The 22,483-nt window shown below is 37.0% G+C and overlaps 2 protein-coding genes across 2 annotated transcripts; both read left to right on the top strand.

The window, feature by feature from the left end:
• Positions 1-1,918: 1,918 nt before the first annotated feature.
• Positions 1,919-5,311, top strand: LOC133734770 (G-type lectin S-receptor-like serine/threonine-protein kinase At4g27290). Its single transcript, XM_062162384.1, has 7 exons — positions 1,919-3,294; positions 3,469-3,591; positions 3,714-3,853; positions 3,950-4,160; positions 4,265-4,502; positions 4,595-4,745; positions 4,832-5,311. Exons 1-7 carry the CDS (start codon positions 2,022-2,024, stop codon positions 5,132-5,134), a joined length of 2,439 nt encoding a protein of 812 aa, XP_062018368.1. The 5' UTR covers positions 1,919-2,021; the 3' UTR covers positions 5,135-5,311.
• A 2,714-nt stretch (positions 5,312-8,025) lies between these two features.
• On the top strand, positions 8,026-11,449 carry LOC133734774 (G-type lectin S-receptor-like serine/threonine-protein kinase SD1-1). Its single transcript, XM_062162394.1, has 7 exons — positions 8,026-8,806; positions 9,017-9,133; positions 9,865-10,022; positions 10,119-10,329; positions 10,432-10,669; positions 10,747-10,897; positions 10,971-11,449. Exons 1-7 carry the CDS (start codon positions 8,245-8,247, stop codon positions 11,316-11,318), a joined length of 1,785 nt encoding a protein of 594 aa, XP_062018378.1. The 5' UTR covers positions 8,026-8,244; the 3' UTR covers positions 11,319-11,449.
• The last annotated feature ends 11,034 nt before the right edge of the window (positions 11,450-22,483 follow it).

Raw genomic sequence — 22,483 nt, 5'->3', positions numbered from 1 at the left:
TATATATATATATATTTCACTGTATATCATTGAATTAAACTCCAAATATGAGGACAAACAAATCAATCCCAATTCTTTACATCTTGTTCATGAATTCATAGTATAGAATAATCAAAGAAAAGAAAAACTGAATCATCAAAAATAATTTAAAACTTACCCATCGAAACCCATGCCAGATCTTCACCTAAACATCCAATCGTCTCACGGCCTCTCCTGCTATCCACCTAGCCACTGCCAACTTTTCGATGACTTGAAAGGCCTGTTTAATGCGATGCCGCAAGGGTGTGCCGTCAGACAAAGGCATGAGAACTCTATGGAGAAAATCAATTGCTTGCAAGAATGTGATGTTTGTTTGTTTGTTTGTTTTCATCTTTACATAAATATATAAAGTATGCTTCAATTATTTTGAGGTCCATAAAGATTGGGGCCTCTTGGGCTTATAGTTTAATTTTGATATAATTGTTGCCCTACTGACCCAATTGGACAATTTTATTAGAGTATTAGGCTGGGAATACACTGTTATTTCACTTATAGATCGTAGATCTTTGTAGCACAAGAATGTTCACGTGCACAATTTTAGCAGTGAGCAGAAGCTTAATTTGTTGCAGCCTTTGCGAGTGACTTGCTGAGTCATTTTTTGTTGAGCGATTAGTTTCATTGCTAGCTTGTGTTAAACTGATGATGATAATTTTGTTCATCACTGTTGTAGTGCTGGAATGTAATCCTCCAAGAAAATCATGCTCCAATCCTATAGCCTTGTCAAGTTGGAATCAAAATAGAAAAATCAATAATGTTCCTCAATTGTTTCAATGCTGAGTGAGTATATTCCTATTGTCTATTTGATCCCACTTGCTGTTGAGTGAAAGAAACTGGATCAAATTGTCAGCTAATGAATGTTACTGCATGTATTTTCTAGAAGTTTGTTGACTATTGGAATAAAAAACAAAACTAGAAAAAGATAATACAAGCACACCCATCACAATCCAGTAATGGAAGCATCCAAAAAAAAATCCAGTAATGGAAGTCGATATTTAACCATCAAAATCATCTAGAGCGTATGAGTATGGCTTGACGATTGCGAAAAGTTGATGCTGGCAATCCTGGCATGGGACTTTTTAATTTTTTGACGATTTATTTTTAAATTTTTGACGGATTTTTTTTTTTAATTTTAAAGACAAGTTCTCAAAGAGTACAATTTTTCTCATATGTTGACTCTTATCACTAATTATCCTCTTAAGTCTAATATAAGGCCACAGATTCCCCATAAGGATGAAATTATTGTCCCATGTCTTTTTCAATTTTTTTGGGACTATTTTACCCTTTAATTAGCTAAGAGCCTAAGAAGCTTCTTTTTTTTTTGTAGGTAAATTACTCTTTAATTTTTTTAGAACCAATCAAGGAGAAAATAGCTTTGACACTGACTTCTACCATGCATAATATTTATAGATTATGAGTTTATATATTTATGGTTTCATTCATGGGTTAAATTTTAGGGTTTCAATTTTTTTAAAATTAATTTTGGCTTCTGTTTTGTTAACTTTTTTCCTGGAAATGTTTGTTAATATAAGCTAGAAGGCTATGTGTTTTTTTTTTTTTCTCTGAGAGTCAAGAAATTTTTGTTGATATAAGTTGAGAGCCTTTGTGTTTTTGTTAATATAATTCAAAAAAAAAAAATTTAAAAAAAAAAGTATACCTGTCTCCAAAAAAAATTCAAATTATAATATTTATTTCAAGATACATCGCTACTTACTTAACTTTTGGCCAATATGAAAGACATCGTATTTCAACGGTCAAACACAAATCTTCTAGTGGAAAGAAAAATATGAACGACGAAATATCCCCTAATCAGCCCAACGACCAACTACGTTTTTGTCTTTTTTGATGTTAATGGATTCAGCCAAGCTAGTCAACCGCGTGCAGTTCCCGAGTCTAGCTTCATCATAAAGCCACCCATCTGTAGCTTTTCATCGCTAAAAGCTACTGAGCTTCACACCCAGAAAGCTAGAAGTCAATGTGAGACGATGAAGAACCTCTGCTTCATTCTTCTCTGCATCTGTTTCAGCAAACTTTCATCTGCAGCTGATACCCTTTCTTCATCTCAGAACATCACTGATGGCAACTCCTTGGTTTCCCCAGGTGGAGTATTTCAACTGGGTTTCTTCAGCCCAGGCAGTTCCAAATCCCGCTACTTGGGGATTTGGTACAAGAACATCCCAGTCCATACCGTCGTTTGGGTTGCGAATCGAGGCACCCCGATCAACGACTCCTCAGGCCATTTGATGATCAACACCACCACAGGGGCTCTAGTTCTTCTCAACAGCAACAAGACCGTTTTTTGGTCATCAAATTCGACGAAACAAACCCAGAATATTAGTCCTGTCGTTCAGTTATTGGACAATGGCAATCTTATTCTCAGAGACGAGAAAGAAGGAGCAAACTCCGAAAGCTATCTGTGGCAAAGCTTCGACTATCCGTCGGATACTTTGTTACCGGGGATGAAGCTGGGATGGGACTTGAGAACCGGGCTGAACCGGAGACTGACGGCGTGGAAGAGTCCAGATGACCCTTCTCCTGGAGACTTCACATGGGAGATGCAGCTGCATAACTATCCTGAGCCAGCTATGTTCAGAGCGGGCAAAGAGTTTTTGAGGAGTGGTCCGTGGAATGGTGTTTTATTCAGTGGAAAACCGGCAAAGGCGCTACCGGCATTGAACTTCAGCTTCTTCATGGATGAGAATGAGGTTTACACAACAATTGGAATGGTGGACAAGTCAGCATTAGGGAGGATGATGCTGAATTTAACTGCAGATTACTACCGCCAGTCGTGGATTTGGTCTGAAGCAGACCGAAATTGGACACTCTATGCAGCATTTCCTAGGGATCCTTGTGACAGTTATGCCAAGTGTGGAGGAAATGGAAACTGTATGCTTAGTGCATCCCCGATGTGTCAATGTTTAGACAGGTTCAGGCCTAGATCAATGGAGAAGTGGAGCTTAAACAATTTTTCGCTCGGGTGTGAGCGAAAGACGCCATTGAGGTGCAAGAATGATGGATTTGTGACTTATGCTGGGTTAAAATTGCCCGATACAACGCATACTTGGATCGATAAAGCTATGAATCTCAAGGAGTGCAGGGCCAAATGCTTGTCTAATTGTTCTTGTTCCGCGTACACAAACTTGGATGTCAGAGGAGGAGGTAGTGGTTGTGCAATCTGGTTTGGTGATCTTGTAGACTTGAAGCAGATTCCGGGTGGTGACCAGGATATTTACATTAAGATCTCTGCTGCAGAACTAGGTATGATCTTAACAATTTCTAGTGCTGCTTTTATTTCAAGTTTTTTGGAGTACTAGGACGTCCTGTTTCCATTTGTGTTTTTCTACTAGTCCTGTTACTCTTGAAGAAATTAACTTATGTAGATTTTAAATTTATAACTATATTTTGTTTACTGACTCAAAATTATCCATGAAGGAGGGAAAGATAAGAAGTGGAAGATAGGAGTGATAGTTGCATCTGCCGTTGCTGTAATTCTTGCGATGTTCTTATTTGGCTATTGTTACATTCTCAAACTCAGACACAGGAAAAGTTTCAAAGGTTAGATTACCTATCTAGATCTGTCATTATTTTGAGGAAGAGTTGCTGCATGTTATGGAGAAGGTCAAAACAATATAGAGCACTGCGTAGCTAACTTTATTGCTTGTTAATGATAATATAAGGTACTCAAAACAACATTGAAGAGCAGAAGGATGAAGACCTGGAGCTGCCATTGTTCGACTTGTCAACAATAGAGACTGCTACCAATAAATTCTCAATCAATAATAAACTTGGAGAAGGTGGTTTTGGACCTGTGTACAAGGTAATATGTAATCTGGTAACAGAAGAATCAAACAAGTTTAGCATCTGTTTTGAGAAAATAACAACTAATCTTCATGCAAATGTGAATAATCTTCAGGGTACACTAATAGATGGAAAAGAAATTGCAGTGAAGCGGCTCTCAAGAAGTTCTGGACAAGGAATGAAAGAGTTCAAAAATGAAGTAATACTGATTGCAAAACTTCAGCACCGCAATCTTGTAAAGCTTCTTGGTTGTTGTATTCAGGGAGAGGAGAAATTGCTGATCTATGAATACATGCCCAACAAAAGTTTAGATTCCTTCATTTTTGGTATGACCCCTTAAAACTCTGAGCTAGCTGAACTTAGTTTTACCGTATTGGGACCAAGTACTGCATAATATTTTTCTGACAGTTCAATTTTCAAAACTTGCTAGATGAAATGCGAAGAAAATTGTTAGATTGGCCTAAGCGCTTCCATATTATTTGTGGAATTGCTAGGGGGCTTCTCTATCTTCATCAGGACTCCAGGCTGAGGATTATACACAGAGATCTAAAAGCGAGCAATGTCTTGCTTGATCGTGAGATGAACCCCAAAATCTCAGATTTTGGTCTTGCTAGAACTTTTGGTGGTGACCAAACTGAAGGAAACACAAACAGAGTAGTTGGAACATAGTAAGTGTATTTTTTTTTTTGTTTTTCTTTGGCATGTTATATAGTCTGTTTAAAATTTAACATGCTTAATTTGTTTCCATGACATTCTATAGTGGTTACATGGCCCCTGAATATGCTATTGAAGGGCAGTTCTCAGTAAAATCTGACGTCTTTAGCTTTGGTATTTTACTGCTGGAGCTAATAAGTGGAAAGAAAAGTAAAGGGTTCTATCACTTGAACCACGACCTTAATCTTATTGGAAATGTAAGTTTAGGCACAAGCTTCTTCTTCTTCTAATGTTGCGATGTATATTAATCAACGATTGATAAATATGCTTTAAAATGTATTAGGCATGGAGGTTATGGAACGGAGGGCGGCCATTAGAACTGATAGATGAAGGGTTTGGGGAGTCCTGCAACTTAACGGAGGTGTTGCGATGCATCCATGTCAGTCTCTTGTGTGTGCAACAACAGCCTGACGACAGGCCGACCATGTCATCTGTAGTTCAGATGTTATGTAGTGAAAGTGCCTTGCCTCAGCCTAAAGAACCAGGATTCTTTTCAGAGAAAGATTTGGTTGGAGGAGGCTTTCCCTTTCTTAACAACGAAGTGTCTTCTAATGGATTAACCATTTCCCTACTCGAGGCTCGTTAAGGATCATTCTATTGTATCATAGATTTTATGCAGAAGTTTATTATAAAATTTGTAGTTAGCTATAGCAGAAGTGTTGTGCTGCAAATGTAATATGTAAACATAAAAGTGTACCCCACCCTCTATGCGTGGTTTTTACTTGGGCTTGTCCAAAATCTACGTTTGATGTCTCTTTTTTCCCTTCGTTTTGTTCCCTTTTGGTGTTTTATGTATCATCTTCAGCCCCAATCTTCCTATTTCTAGATCTAGTTTTTCTCTCATATTCGTTTCATTTCTTGGTCGTCGCTGTTTTCAATTACTTTTCTCGTATGTCTTCCACCGCGGCTCACGTTTAAGCGAGGTTAGTCCGCTAATACATATGGATCAATACACTGTAGTGCAACATGTTGGGTAACTGTCCTTTAGATTCCTTTGTGGACCGTGTTTCGTTTTCTTTTCCCCTAGTTTTTTCAGCTCTTTCGATAGCGGAAGAGAATCTTCAATCTTCATTGTGGAGGTGATCTACAATTTGGTATTTTGGTAGTCTTTGCGTCTCTGAAACTAGGCTCTTCGGGTGTTCGATGGGGATCGCCTCGAGCGCCACTCAAGTTCACCTGTCTGGTTCAAAGATGTTCATTAATTTTGAGCTTCATTGCGGTGACATCCTCGTCTGTGGTGTTTTCTCTTAGCTGTTTTGTGGCTTTGGATTGTGTTTATTTGGGCATTGCCTGATTTTAGGCCTTGTGGTCTTTCTTTCCGTTTATTTGTTAGTTGGCCTAAATTAGGTCCTTTGTATATAATACCTGTTGTTTTCTGATCAGTTTCCTACCTTCCTTTCCAAAAAAAAAAAAAAATTCTTTTTAGGCAGTAACAATAAATCTAAGAAATAGTGCCTATAATTCCGAGGGATCCTTTGTACAAAAGTTTACTCTAGACACTTGACTATGGAAAGTTAATGTTCAAATAGTACAACATGAAGAGCACGACACGTTTGACCAAAGAAAGATATAAACTCATATTTAAGATTTAAGATCTGAGAGCATCTTTAGCAGACTCTCTATTTTGACTCCTTAGCTATTTTTGGAGAGCTTGTTTAGCTTTTTATATATTTTAGCAGTTGCACCAGACTCCTAAGGGATCCTTTGTACAAAAGTCTACTCTAGACACTTGACTACGGAAAGTTAATGTTCAAATAATACAACATGAAGAGCACGACACGTCTGACCAAAGAAAGAAATAAACTCAGATTTAAGATTTAAGATCTGAGAGCATCTTTAGCAGACTCTCTATTTTGACTCCTTAGCTATTTTGGAGAGCGTGTTTAGCTTTTTATATATTTTAGCAGCGGCACCAGACTCCTAAATGACTCTCCATTATAACTTTTAGTTATCTCGCTCCTAAATATAGAGAGCGAGATGAGGCTCTCTATAATTTAAAACATTTCATTTGAGTTATCTTATGTAACTTATAAGTATATTTAAATTATTTAATCTTCATTTAAAAAATAATATAAATTCAAAACTAGCTAAAATAGAGAGCATTGGTACAGATGTATTTCTAAAGTAGCTAACCAAAATGACTTTTTAACTACTTTAGCTAAAATTTGACTAAAAAATAGCTAGCATTGCTAAAGGTGCTCTGATTGGGGCTCGTAATTAAGCTCTACTAGTAGTAAAAAGATTAAGTAATATGATGTAAGGTGAGACAAATTTTCGTCAAAGTAATCTTGTTTATGATCAATTTGTCAAAGGACTTGGTTTTTATGAAAATAGAGGGAAATTACCTAAATTGTTTTAGGGAATACGAATATGAGGGAGAGAATGATCTATACTTTTATTGATAATAGGAGAATCTCTTTATATAGAAGATTATATGTAAAGAATCTGCGTCTTACAAAGAAACTGAATCGTATAATGATTAGAATATCTCCATATATATCTGTAAGATTAATCCTATTACAACATAAACAAGTAACTAGAGTTTGGGCCAGACACACAAACTAGGTGTCCTACAAAAAAATATTATAGTTTAACAAATGGTAAAACGTTTAAAACAAGCCAAAATCTAGCATATTGAAAAGTCAGGTTGTGATAAAAACAAAAGGACAAATATCATGTTGTTTCAATTTTTTTCAAGACTAGAACTTGGGACTTTTACAAGTATTATTTTATTCAAAATTGAAAATACAACATGTACATGAATCTTGAAACTTTAAAATCATTCATCTTTAAAAACTTCATAAATGTTTTTTTTTTTTAATGTTACTTTAATAAACTTCTTTATCTAGTTATCCATGTTGCCTTGAGGCTCAAAATTATTTATTATGTATTGCCCACTCTATCCATTCATACCGGTGATATTCGAACTTATAAGATATTAATTTTACAAATAATCAACATATGACAATTCCCCGGACGCTCAAAGCATAACTGTATAGTAAAATGACTCAAATCATTATTGATTATATGAATTGCTACAAAGTAATATACTTGAGATGTCATGGCATTTTTTTACAAATAACCAACATACGACAGTTCACTAAATGCTTGAGGCATAACTTGTATAGTCAAATGACTCTAACAATCATTGACCATATAAATGGCTACAAAGTAATATACAAGTATATGTCATGGCACTAGTTCTCAAGTCTTAATTCTATACTCCAATGTTCATCGAAAATAACATTATATACTACAGTGACTGTTATGACTCTTCAAGTCTTTGTGCCACAACAACAACCCCGTCATCTAGTCTCACAAACTGTATTTTCTTCATCCTTGACTATAATTACGGTTTACCTCTCCTCATTTGTTGGCTTTTCTTTAAATATGCAATAAATGACCCATTTTCTTCGACTGCTTTGCGTGTCAGATTTTCCTGCCAAGATTTACCACCCAAATTTCCCAGCCTGCTCCATCAACTTCTAGGCTTCTAGGCTCTAGCTCCATTTGTGGGGGCCAAGAAGTGTGTTCAAATTCACTGTGGGCCTTTAAAGTCAACAAACCTGTAGTTTCGGGCAATAGCCCCTTCTAGATGATAATGATACAGCTCTCTGGGTTCTACTCCCCATTTCATCTGCAACTTGTGAAACACTGTAAAGCACAGAAGTTGTAATCAGCTGGCGTTTCAACCAAATGGGCATTCTTTCATTCATTTTCATTGGAGTTTACTTGTTAAAAATCTCAGCTTTAGCTCAATCCACTTCCAGCCATGGCGGCTATGAATCGGGTTTCTTGAGTAGACCAAAGGGTGTTCATAGGAGGAGTCTTTTGGCCTCGACTTCTGGAGACTCTTGTGACAATAGTCATTATTGTGGCCCGAATGGAATGTGTGTCATCACCAATGCACCGGCATGTACTTGTTTAAATGGGTTTAAACCCAAGGCACCAGAAAAATATAACTATGGGGACAACTCAGGTGGTTGTGTCCGGGCTCAACCTTCCAACTGCCAAAACAAGGATGATGGGTTTGAGATATATGCTGGGGTCAAATTGCCAGATACCACAGATTCTCGGGCTAACCAGAGTATGAGTGTCGAGGACTGCAGGGAAAATTGCTTGAACAACTGCTCTTGTGTGGCTTATGCAAGCTCTAGTGTCAATGGCTGCACTATCTGGTTTGGTGATTTAATCAACATTAGGACTCTTTTTGGTGGTGGGGAGGATCTGTACATTCGGACACCTGCTTCAGAATTAAGTATATGCAACAGATTTTCTTAATACCTTATTTGTTTATTGGATCACATGGTGGGACTAAGTGTTAAGTAATAGTTGTGTATTACACTATTCCATGATGATGACTGCATTTTTTTGCTCTATGTTCTTCTGCTTATGTTCTCGTGCAACTCTTCATTTTAGCTGTAATTTTAACACTGATTGTTTTGTCCTGTTGAAATTAACTGTGAAGAGAAAAACCACTCACCTAAGACAAAGATAGCGGTGATCGTTGCATCTGTTGTTGCGGTTGTCATTGGGATGCTCTTGGTTGCTTATTGCATTCACAGGAGGAGAACAAAGTTCAAAGGTAATACTTCTTAATTCTAGTGATGCTCTTGAAGCATGTGGCCATATCAACTATTAGTCGTTGTTCAATTCGGTGTTCTGCAATGCAATATCCTGAGCAGGATCCGTTCTCATATAGAATTTCATGATTTAACAGTCACCACTTATCAACCAAAGAAAATTTGGCACAGCGATAACATGTCAATGCAGTGCCTGAATTTGCAGCTATCATGGTGAAACCACTAGTTACTTAAACATTGCAGTACAAACTGAATAATAAAAAAATTACCCTGGAATGTTTGTATAGAGGTTAATTCAGTACTTGAATTCCATCATATTTATGGTAACTTTACATCAGCCATCTTTATATACAGAGTTCTATGAAATCTCTTGGCTCCATCATGTCATATACCGAGGCATCAGCTGCTACTTAAGCCTTGTTTTAAGTTCAGGCTTTGGCAGAATACTGTGTAATTTGGGGCCAATCATATCTCGAGACTGAACATTTAGTCCACCTGACATCTCCCCTGGGGAATAATAATACGCTTTCCTCAAATAAGAGTTAGAACTTTTATCTGTGTACCTTTTTAAAAGAATTAATATATGGCTCCAGGATAAGAAAAGCTGAAGATTTACTGCTTTTGTATTTTATTGATGAATGTATGTGTAATTACTTGACATGTATTGGCTTTTGTTCTGGTTTCATTTAACTTAATTGCTGAGAAGCTGATCTTTATTCTTTTATTTTGGTAGAGAAAATGGGAAAGAATGGAATGACGAATCAGAACAATGACGGACAGAACGAAGACATCGAGCTACCAATATTTAGTTTGTCCACAATAGTCACAGCCACTGATAACTTTTCATTCAACACGAAACTTGGAGAAGGTGGCTTTGGGACTGTATACAAGGTAGATTTCCAATATATGAGCATATCAACTGTAAACACTAGTGAAACAGTTATATGATCAAAACTATGCAAGTCTTATGCTAATGGTGATTTTCAGGGTAGTCTAGTGGATGGGCAAGAAATTGCTGTGAAGAGGCTCTCACGAAGTTCAGGGCAAGGACCAACTGAGTTCAAAAATGAAGTACTACTAATAGCCAAACTTCAGCACCGAAATCTTGTAAGGCTCCTAGGTTGTTGCATTGAGGGAGAAGAGAGATTGTTGATTTATGAATACATGCCCAACAACAGCTTGGACTTCTACCTTTTTGGTTAGCATCCTTGAAAACCGGCTTTTAGTACAGTTATTCAATAGGTGCTGAAACTCTTCAGTTTGCTCATATGATGAAATAACATGAATTTAAACTTACCAGATGAAAATCGAGCAAGACTATTGGCTTGGCCTCAACGCTTTCACATTATCTGTGGGATAGCCAGAGGTCTTCTTTATCTACATCAAGATTCCAGATTGCGGATTATTCATAGAGATCTTAAAGCAAGTAATGTTTTGCTTGATAAGGAGATGAACCCAAAAATCTCAGACTTCGGCATGGCTAGAACATTTGGAGGAGATCAGACTGAAGGAGTTACAAGAAGAGTTGTTGGAACCTAGTAAGCAAGCATTACATCTCTGCTTATCATTTATCAGCTTCTTAATTGACATATTTTGTTTGTTGTGAATACTACAGTGGTTATATGGCACCAGAATATGCAATTGATGGTCAATTCTCTGTAAAATCCGACGTTTTTAGTTTTGGCATTTTATTGTTGGAAACATTAAGCGGGAAGAGAAGTAGAGGATTTCATGATCCTGTTGATAACCTTAACCTCATTGGACATGTAAGTATCCAGTAGTGAATTCCTCATTTTCTTGTGTTTGATCTTGTGACTGATAAAGTGTAATGTGTCTTAGGCATGGCGATTGTGGAAAGAAGGAAGATCTTCTGAGTTGATTGATGAATGCTTGAGGGACTCCTGCAGTCTGTCAGAAATCTTTTGTTGCTTCCATATTAGTCTTTTATGTGTGCAAGAGCTTCCTGAGGACAGGCCAAATATTTCAACCGTGATTCTCATGTTAGGTGGTGGTTCTGCCTTGCCTCTGCCCAAAAAACCAGGTTTTTTTGGTAGAAGTTCATCTGCAGCAGATTCTTCTTCCTGTAAGAATGCAACAACATCTTCAACTAACGATGAAACATCTTCAAGTAAGAATTATACATATTCAAACTATGACTCTACAATAACAGTATTGGAGGGTCGATAAGATTCACTCAACTGCAATTTTGTAGCATGTAATTAAGTTACTCGAGGTATTGTTGAAACCAGTGTTTAAGAAAATAGTGAGAGTATAAAAAGTGAAATGATTTCGGAATGCACCTTGGTTTTTATGAAAATTGAGGAAAATCGATTGTAAACCCTTAAGACAATCCAATCTAACATATTGAAAAACCAGGTTGTGACCAAAACAAAAGGACAAATATCATATTGTTTCGGTTTTTTCTAGGCTAGAACTTAGTGAGAAGCTAGGACTCTTACAAGTATAATTTTATTTAGAATTGAAAATACAACATATACATGAATCTTGAAACTTTAGAAACATTCATCTTTAAAATCTTAAGAATGTTACTTTAAGCAATAAACTCCTTTATCTTTTGTCGAAAAAAAATAAACTTCTTTATCTAGTTAACCGTGTTGCCTTGAGGCTCAAGATTTTTTATTATTTATTATGTATACCCACCCCATCCATTCATACTAGTGATATTCAAATATTGGTTATGACAATTCACCGGATGCTCGAGGCATAACTTGTATAGTCAAATGATTCAAATGATTATTGATCGTATTAATGGCTATAAAGTAATATACTTTAGATGTCATGGCATTTTTTTTACAAATAACCAACATATAACAATTCACCGGACGATCAAGGCATAACTTGTACAGTCAAATGACTCAAATGATCATTGACCATATGAATGGCTAGAAAGCAATATACTTGACATGTCATGACATTTCTTCTTCTTCTTCTTTTTATTATTATTTTTTTTTTTGTAATCAAGATCACACGATATCCTCAAAGGCTTTCTAGGCCCAGATTTAGGGACTAATATGTGCACGGGGTGTCATGTGAAAACGCTTCCTCCCCTAGCCACCAAGAATAAATTGAGATTTAAACTCCAATCAGTGTCGGCGGGATTCGAACCGGGGTGTGGGGATTCCACACCAGGAGACTCTTACCTACTTGACCATCTGTGGTGGTTGTCATGACATTTCTTTTAATTCTCTAGTCTTAATCCTATACTTCAATGATTGTTAGATATAATTGTCAAACTACCCCCTAAACTTAGAAATAATTGTCAATTTACACCCCTAACTTGCAATTGCGAAAATTAACACCTTGAATTCGACGAAAACTGTCGATTTGCACCCCTCTGTCAAATTCAACGTTTTCCATCCAAATATGAGGGGTAGTATGGTCATTTAATATTTATTTCTTTGAATAATAAAAATAAATGAAAAATAATTCTTTAGAAGGAGATTCATGCCCTTCCATCTACCTTTTTTTTTTTTTTTTTACAATTTTATCTACTTATTTACTCATTCACCTCACAATTTTTTTTTCTTCAAAATTATGCCTACATTTTATTATTTCAATAAGAAAAATGAAGTGAAAAAATAAAAATTTAGCTTTGATCCGAATTGATGAACGATTTTGTTTTGGCACTTATGATAGACAATCTTTATAAATCAAATAATTTTATAAAAATTCAGTGAGAAATAAAATTTTATTTTTATTCCTCCAATTTTTTTTATTGAAATAATAAAATGTAGGCAATTTTGTTTAAAAAAAAAAAATCATGAATGTATGAGTAAATAAATAGATTTTTTTTTTTTAATCGAAAGAGGTCAACCCGATTTTATAATTCAGCAAGTAGTACCAAACGACATACTCCAATGGAGTCGACAGTAAAGAGTCGTCCTTTAGGACTTACAGCGAACCTATTCTAACCAAATAGAAAACTCTGCAATCCAGAGTATACCCACCTTTTAGGAAATTCACGCACCATTATTCTAACAAAACCTAACTACTCAGAATCTCTTTAAATAAATGTTTCAACCGAGTAGTAGATTTTGCGACCCAAACAAAATTTAAACAGTACTATGGGCTCTAGAGCCCCTATCTAGCCAACCCCACACCAAAGAGGTAGACCAAAGCAAGGTCCCAAACAAAAGCCTCATAGCCCAGTTTAAGGCCCAAAAGGCACAAACATTCCAGTCTTTGGGATGAGCAGGGATGGCCCACCCTGAACCAGCCCAAAATGCCAGAAATCTGGCCCAACCCATAGATTCCTCCGTCCAGCCGCCTCAACATGGACAACCCCATCTTCTATTACCGCGTCGGCGCCAGTAGAATGGCTCCTCCGACGAGGGAGAGCTGTTCACCATCACCACTGCCATCGAAGGACTACAACTCGAGAAAAACATAGTAGTCTGGGTCCAACCAAAACAACCAGGAACTCCAGCCGTTGCGCCACAGTCGAGAGCAGCAGACCCAGTCGCACAATTTGCTACACACCTACCATCCTTCGCCAAAGAACTTTCAATGAGATCGGGGCGAAAAACCCAATCCTTTCCACCGTCGCTCAGCCCCGATCTAGACAACACAACGTACGTGGACCTCCATCTCAACCCAATCAACATCCGGTCTACCCACCAAGCAAAATCATCGAGTCCGACACCACCATCGCCACAAAAACTCGAAACTACCATAGGAACATCGTCACCCAAAGCAACGAAGGAGAGAAGAAGTAGCCAGAGAACTGCCATAGGTTCTATTGGCGAGCAATAGAGGAAAACGGAGAAGTCGCCGCCGTAAAGGAGAGGTTTCTCAAACCCTAGTATAGAGACGGCTAGGTCAGAAAAATGTTAGTATGAAAGATTTTAAGACTTTTTACTCCCTAGATGGTGAGAAACTAATGAGTAAATAAGTAGATGGAATTGTACAAAATAAATAAATATATAAGTTGATGGAAGGTCTTTTCAAAATGACTATATTACCCTTCATATTTGGATAGAAAATGTTGAATTTGATGGATAGGGTGCAAATCGGCAGTTTTCATCTAGTTCATAGAGTTAATTCTCGCAATTGCAAGTATGAAGTCTGCATTGATAATTATTACAAAATTTAAGATGTATTTTAGCACTTATGCCTGACTCTTATGACTTAATAATCTCGGTGCCACAATAACAACCCCATCAGCTAGTCTCACAAACAAGTGGAACAACCACCTTTGGATTTTCTTCATCCCTGGAATAAAATAACAGGACCACAACCCAAGCTTTTCCCTCTCCTCATTTTTTTTTTTAATTTAAATATGGAATAAATGACCCATTTTCTTCAACTGCTTTAAGTATGAGATTTTCCTCACAAGATACCACCAGTCTTTCCCAGCCTGCCCCATCAACTTGTAGCTCGATTTGTGGGTCCAAGAAGTGTGTTCAAATTCACCATGGGCCTTTAAAGTGAACAAACGTGTAGTTTCGGGTCAATACAGCTCTCTGGTTGCTCTCCTCATCTCATCTACAACTTGTGAAACACTGTGAAGTACAGAAGTTGTAATCAGCTGGCGTTTCAACTCAAATGGGCATTCTTTCTTTCATTTTCATTGGACTTTACTTGTCCTTGTTTTTGTTAAAAATCTCAACTTTATCTGATTCCATTCCCAACCATGGCGGCTATGAATTGGGTTTCTTGAGTAGACCAAAGGGTGTTCATAGGATGAGTCTTTTGGCCCCAACTTTAGGAGACTATTGTGACAACAATGGTCTTTGTGGCCCCTATTCAATCTGTATCATCAGTAGTTCACAGGTTTGCAATTGTTTGAAAGGGTTTAAGCCTAAAGCCCCAGACAAATTTAACAATGGGGAATATTCTGTTAGAACTTGTTGGTGTTTGAGTCCCACATTGGAAACAAGTCCTACACTAATGTCCTTTATATGTGCTTAAACAAAGCACATATTGAATGGATGAGTGGAGAGATAAGGCCCAATCGGGGTGAAAGTCCATTGGGTTGGAGTGGAACTTTGCAAATACAAATAAATAAATACTGGGTCTTGCGGCTCTTGAACTACGGGGACTAAATTAAAATCCAACAAAACAATTTTTTTTTGCAAAATTAGGATAAATATGAAGATAACTGTTTATCAAACAGTTGCAACTGTTCAATTCAAACTCAAATGAACAGTTGTGTCTTCTCCGAACTCTATAAAAGAACGTCAAAAATTTCTTGGAAAGATATAACATTGCTTTCTAACATCTCTTCTTCTACAAACACTTGAGAGAAACACAAGTGAAGTTCGCCAGGTTTCAAGACAACGGTGCCACGCCTTGAAACGAGAGTTGTATCCTGCAGGGCAGACGTCTACAATCAACCACAACACATGTGTGGGGACGAAATTTCTGTCTTAGGACATTACGCTGCATACGCAAGCCTCTCTCAAAGAACCAAGTCAGTGATTGCATTCTTGTTTAATTCAATCTTTATTAGTATTAATTTACTTTGTGCGTTGTTGTATATTGTTGTTTCAATTCTATTATTTCTGTTCATATATATATATATATATATATATATATATATATATATATATATATATATATATATATAGATTAAATACTTGTTACTCCTCAAATTTTTCCCTGAAAAACAGTTTAGTCCCTCGCCTTTCAAATTAAACTGGATAGTCCTTATTCTTTCTAATTCTCACACAACAGGTCCAAAACAGATATAAAATGACTATTCTACCCCCAAGATCCTTTTTTTATTTTTTTCTCTCTCTTTTTCTAATTTTTCTCTCTTTTTTTATTTCTCTTTTTTTTATTTATTTTTTTTTTCTGGTTCTCTCTCTCTCTCTCTCCAAGACTATTCTACCACCAAACCAAGCGCCTCTTTTCTCCTTCTTTCTTCGTTCTTCTCTGCTCTTTCTTTTTTCCCCTTTCTTACTCTACTCCATATTCCAATTTAATTTAAGGATTAATTTCAGTTTACCCCCCTGAGGTTTGGGGGTGTCATCATTTCACCCTCCAAACTCTCAATTTCACTTTTTTACCCCCTGAACTTTTCAATTTCAATCAGTCGTGTCCAATTTCTCCTATTCCGTCCAAATTGGACGTTAACTCTGACCTTTCAGGGGTAAAATGGTCATTTCAAGATAAAAAAAATAAAAAAATTCCTTTTTTTTTTTTTCTGTTTTTTTTTTTTTATATATATTTTGTCTTCAACCTATACACCACAAGTTATAATAGGTTTATAAAAACAAAAGAAAATACTCTAGGTGGTTGAAAGCCGCTCGCTGGTCTACGATATTTGTTATATATCTCCGATAAAGTGAAGAATTTTAGGATATATCCCCAATAAAGTGAAGAAATATCTGTAAAAAATAATTTTACACTTTATCTGTAAATAAATATCTGTAAAAAATAATTTTACACTTTATCTGTAAATAAATATCTGTAAAAAATGATTTTACACACTCGCTGGTCTACGATATTTGTGATATATCTCTGATAAAGTGAACAATTTTAGGATATATCCCCAATAAAGTGAAGAAATATCTATAAAAAATAATTTTACACTTTATCTGTAAATAAATATCTGTAAAAAATGATTTTAAACAGATATTTCTTCACTTTATTGGGGATATACAGATATTTATTTACAGATAAAGTGTAAAATTATTTTTTACAGATATTTCTTCACTTTATTGGGGATATATCCTAAAATTCTTCACTTTATCGGAGATATATAACAAATATCGTAGACCAGTGAGCGGCTTTTAACCACCTAGAGTATTTTTTTATTTTTATAAACCTATTATAACTTGTGGTGTATAGGTTGAAGACAAAAAAAAAAAATAATAAAAAAAAAAAACGAAGAAACAGAAAAAAAAAAAAAAAAAAAAAAACGAAAAAAACAGCAAAAAAAAAAAAAAAATTATTTTTATTTTTTTTTGTCTTGAAATGACTATTTTACCCCTCAAAAGTCAGAGTTAACGTCCAATTTGGACGGAATAGGAGAAATTGGACACGACTGATTGAAATTGGAAAGTTCAGGGGGTAAAAAAGTGAAATTGAGAGTTTGGGGGGTGAAATGATGACACCCCCAAACCTCAGGGGGGTAAACTGGAATTAATCCTTAATTTAATCTGGAGCCAATCCTCCCCACAAAATTCCTCCACCTCTCCAAATTCACACTCCCAAATCCAAGAGTAACCCCATACCAAAACACAGTAACACACCTTGGCCACCTCTTCTCCGCCAAGGCCTTCTCTGCATGCCTGAGATCGTCAAAATGGACGGTCACGATCCCGTCGCAGGACCTCTCCGTTTGAACCCACCTCACCTGGCCGAACGCCTCCTCGGACAGATCCGAGAACTCTTTGAAGCCGTGGACTGCCGTCGGATCCAGAGCTTGGTGCTCGGCAGCTCTGCATGTACTCCTTTCGCACCGGAGAAGATGAAGGGTGAGGAGCAGTGGCGCTGGAGCTTGCGGTGTGCGTGTGGGGACTGGGATCGAAGTATGGTCGTGATTGGCTCGGGTTTCGGTCTGGATTCGACTGGTGATGGTGGTGCTGTGAGATGGTGGCCGGAAGTGGTTGTCTTCGATGATGGCAGAGGAAGAGAAGAAGAAGAGAGGTTGAGGGAGAGAGAGAGAGACCGTGCGGCCAGGAGAGAGGTTGAGGGAGAGAGAGAGAGACCGTGGTCTGGTCCTCTGCTGTGCTCGGAGACTTGAACTTGCGGCGGCTATCTTACTCGGAGATTTGGATTGCTTGGAAGAGCCTTGCAGCGGCGGCGGAGGAGGACGAAGAGACTTGAAGGCTGGGTTCGAATGTTCGACTAAGGGATTGAATTTGAAATCTGGAAGGGGATTGAATCATTTGTATGGGATTGAAGGCTGGGTATGTGTGTTCGACTAAGGGATTGATTCGATTGAATTTGAAATCTGGAAATCTAGGGTTCTATTATTCGAAGCTAGAGTATAGAGGATCGGGGACAATTGAGAAAATTAGCAAAAGTGAAAAACGATACCGTATATGAGGATTTTCCGATCTTGAATCCTGGAGTGGAGCTCGGTCCTGGTTGGAAATGGGATCGGAGCTGGAATTGGGGAGAGAGAGAGAGAGCAGAGAGCAGAGAGAGAAGCAAAAAAAAATTAAATTAAAAAATGATTAAAAATAAAAAGATAAAAAAGAGAAAAAGAAAAGAGAGAAATAATAAAAAAGAGGAAGTGAGGGGTATTATAGTCATTTTATACCTGTTTTGGACCTGTTGTGTGAGAATTAGAGAGAATAAGGACTATCCAGTTTAATTTGAAAGGCGAGGGACTAAACTGTTTTTCAGGGAAAAGTTTGAGGAGTAACAAGTATTTAATCCTATATATATATATATATATATATACTGTAAATTCGGCCACAAATAAATAAAGACTGGGCCTTGCGGCTCTTGGGCTCCAGGGACTTAATTAAAATCCAACAAAACAATTTTTTTTTGCAAAATTCGGATAAATATGAAGATAACTGTTTGATAAATAGTTGCAACTGTTCAATTCAAACTCAAATGAACAGTTGTGTCTTCTTCTCCGAACTCTATAAAAGAACGTCAAAAATTTCTTGGAAAGATATAACATCGCTTTTTGACATATCTTCTTCTACAAACACTTGAGAAAAAGACAAGTGAAGTTCACCAGGTTTCAAGGCAACGGTGTCACGCCTTGAAACGAGAGTTGTATCCTGCAAGGCAGACGTCTACAATCAACCACAACACACGTGTGGGGACAAAATTTCTGTCTTAGGACATTGCGCTGCATACGCAAGCCACTCTCAAAGAACCAAGTCAGTGATTGCATTCTTGTTTAATTCAATCTTTATTAGTATTAATTTACTTTGTACGTTGTTGTATATTGTTCTTTCAATTCTATTATTTCTGTTCATATATATATATGTGAATTCGGCGACAAAGGATTGATTAGGGGTAATCAATCCCCACCTGAAATAACATATTCAGGTGGTTGTGACCGCACTGAAGCTTTGAATTGCCAAAATAAAGATGACGGGTTTGGGGAATATGCTGGGGTAAAGTTGCCAGATACTACAGATTCTTGGGTTAACCAGAGTATGAGTCTGATGGAATGCAGGGAAAATTGCTTGAACAAATGTTCTTGTGTGGCTTATGCAAGCCTAATGTCAATGGCTGCACTATCTGGTTTGGTGATTTAATCAACATGAGGACTCTTTTTGGTGGTGGGGAGGATCTGCACATTCGGACACCTGCTTCAGAATTAAGTATATGCAACAGATTTTCTTAATACCTTATTTGCTTATTGGATCACATGGTGGGACTGTGTTAAGTAATAGTTGTGTATTACACTATTTCATGATGATGACTGCATTTTTTTTCTTTATGTTCTCGTGTTACTTTTCATTTTATCTGTAATTTTAACACTGATTGTTTTATCCTGTTGAAATTAACTGTGAAGAGGGAAACCACTCATCTAAGACAAAGATAGCGGTGATCATTGCATCTGTTGTTGCGGTTGTCATGGGGCTCTTGGTTGCTTATTGCATTCACAGGAGGAGAATGAAGTTAAAAGGTAATACTTCTTCTAGTGATGCTCTTGAAGCATGTGGCCATATCAACTATTAGTTGTTCAATTAGGTGTTCTGCAATGCAATATCCTGAGCAGGATCCGTTCTCATGTAGAATTACATAATTTAACAGTCACCACTTATCAACCAAAGAAATTTTGGCACAGCAATAACATGTCAATGCACTGTCTGAATTTGCAGCTGTCATGGTGAAACCAATAGTTACTTAAAAATTGCAGTACATACTGAATACGTAAAAAATTACCCTGGAATGTTTGGACAAAGGTTAATTCAGTTCCAGAAGTTCCATCATATGTATGGTAACTTTACATTAGCCATCTTCATAAACAGAGTTGTATGAAATCTCTTGGCTCCGTCATGTCATATACCAAGGCATGCATCAGCTGCCTCTTAAGCCTTGTTTTAAGTTCAGGCTTTGGCGGAATACTGTGTACTTTGGGGCCAATCATAGCTTGAGACTGAATTATATGATTTCCATTTAGTCCACCTGACATCTCCCTTGGTGAAGATTAATATGATTTCCTCAACTAAGAGTTAGAACTTTTATCTGTATACCTTTTTAAAAGAATTAATATAGGACTCCAGGATAAGAAAAGCTGAAGATTCACTGCTTTTGTATTTTAATGATGAATGTATGTGTAATTACTTGACATGTATTGGCTTTTGTTCTGGTTTCATTTAGCATAATTGCTGAGAAGCTGATCTTTCTTCTTTTATTTTGGTAGAGAAAATGGGAAAGAATGGAATGACGAGTAAGAACTATGACTGATAGAACGAAGACATAGAGCTACCAATATTTAGTTAATTTGTCCACAATAGTCACTGCCACTGAAAAGTAGATTACTTTTCATTCAACAAGAAACTTAGATAAGGCGGCTTTGGGCCTGTATACAAGGTATATTTGGCTATTTGCAATATATGAGCATACCAACTGTATACATTATCATTAAAAAAAAAAACTGTAAACATTATTGAAACAGTTATTTGATCAAAACTTGCAAATCTTATGCTAATGGTAATTTTCAGGGTAGTCTAGTGGATGGGCAAGATATTGCTGTGAAGAGACTCTCACGAAGTTCTGGGCAAGGACCAACCGAGTTCAAAAATGAAGTATGGTGTCTCATGATCCAGACCCTATATATATATATATATATATATATATATATATGTTTCACTGTATATCATGTGAATTAAACTCCAAATATTAGGACAAACAAATCAATCCCAATTCTTTATATCTTGTTCATGAATTCATAGTACAGAATAATCAAAGAAAAGAAAAACTGAATCATCAAAAATAAAAACAAAATTTAAAACTTACCCATCGAAACCCATGCCAGATCTTAACCTAAGCATCCAATCGTCTCATGGCCTCTCCTGTCATCCACCTAGCCACTGCCAACTTTTCAATGACTTGAAAGGTCCATTTAATGTGACGCCGTGAGGCTGTGCTGTCAGACAAGGCATATATAAAGGCTTCAATTATTTTGAGGTCCATAAAGATTGGGGCCCATAAGCGCCAGCCTATTGGGCTTCTAGCTCAATTGATTTTCATCTGCATTAAACCTCTCTACTAATTATTTCACGTTTATCAATTTCTTCTTCTTCTTCTTTTATCGATTAATATCACATTATCATTTATCAATTAAGAACCAAACCTACAAAAATATCATTTCAGATGTTAATCAAGCGAGATGCCTTGCTAATACCACTCCATGTTATGTGGAAAACTCTATCAAACACATCAGGATGACCATAATGCATATACATACAGACCCCTACACCTGTATATTGCTTGGGATCAGTTTCAAGCAACCAGATGTTAATGATTTAGAGATATAATATGTTGATTGGCATGACTAAAATGGACATCAAGAACTCGCTAAGCTAGAGTTACAAAGCTTGTTTCCTGATGGGACATGAAGGGAAGATATTTTTATGGAAAGAAAAAAATGAGGTTGAGAATATAATCGCCGAGAATATATAGAAAGAAAAAATAATCTTTTTATGGAAATAAATAAAATGAAGAAATTGATAAACGTGGAAATAAGTGAAGTGTTTTAATGCAGATGAAAATAAATAGGGGTATAGAGAGAGAAATTGAAAAGTTATCTTTTGAGTCCATTAATTATCTGACTTTTATAAATAGTGGAATACACGTGGCGAGCAATGAACGGGAAAGATAGAAAGAGAAATATTGGAGGGAAAAGTTGCTAGTATTCCTCATTGGACAATTCTATTATAGGCTAGGAATACATCATTACTGTTATTTCACTTAGGGCTGGGCACGGTCCCAGACCGGCAACCTTTTTTCGGGGACCGGGACCGGGACCGGCAGAGCAAGATCGGGCCGGACTTGGACATGTAGAACACCGGGACCGGCCAAAACCCGGACCGAGAATAACCGGGACGGTTTCTCCTGGCTTTCGGTTCCTGGAAACATTGAATTCAGCTTAGAAACTGAAGAATGAAAATGGAAACAGAGAGTTGCAGGGGTAGATCAGTAGATGGGAATTCAAAGCTTACCTCCAATAACCGATTTTTGCAGGGATAGATGCAATTGGAAGTGGGAGGAGACCATGGTTGAGAGGAGAAGCGAGACAGAGGACAAGGAGGAGACCTCAGTGTTTCGAACCTCGACACCGCCACAGCCGTGAGCCCGATCTATCGGATCCAGCCTTCGTCACTACTCATTGCTTATTAGATCTATCGAGGAATCGAGGGATGCTTGAGGAGTTGAGGATGTTTGGATAGAGGAGATTCGGA

This window comes from Rosa rugosa, chromosome 2 (assembly GCF_958449725.1).
Source record: "Rosa rugosa chromosome 2, drRosRugo1.1, whole genome shotgun sequence".
In the NCBI taxonomy this organism is placed as follows: Eukaryota; Viridiplantae; Streptophyta; class Magnoliopsida; order Rosales; family Rosaceae; genus Rosa; species Rosa rugosa.
Note: the sequence above shows the minus strand (reverse complement) of the source record. Positions and strands in the feature narration are given on the sequence as shown.

What these genes read in the sequence shown, in the direction of transcription:
- LOC133734774 (XM_062162394.1), top strand. Translation starts at nt 8,245, where the DNA reads ATGGGCATTCTTTCATTCATTTTCATTGGAGTTTACTTGTTAAAAATC. An exon ending in GCTTTGGGACTGTATACAAG is followed by an intron (nt 10,023 to 10,118) that starts GTAGATTTCCAA and finishes GGTGATTTTCAG; the next exon opens with GGTAGTCTAGTGGATGGGCA. An exon ending in ACCTTAACCTCATTGGACAT is followed by an intron (nt 10,898 to 10,970) that starts GTAAGTATCCAG and finishes AATGTGTCTTAG; the next exon opens with GCATGGCGATTGTGGAAAGA.
- LOC133734770 (XM_062162384.1), top strand. Translation starts at nt 2,022, where the DNA reads ATGAAGAACCTCTGCTTCATTCTTCTCTGCATCTGTTTCAGCAAACTT. An exon ending in ACACAGGAAAAGTTTCAAAG is followed by an intron (nt 3,592 to 3,713) that starts GTTAGATTACCT and finishes TGATAATATAAG; the next exon opens with GTACTCAAAACAACATTGAA. An exon ending in GTTTTGGACCTGTGTACAAG is followed by an intron (nt 3,854 to 3,949) that starts GTAATATGTAAT and finishes AATAATCTTCAG; the next exon opens with GGTACACTAATAGATGGAAA.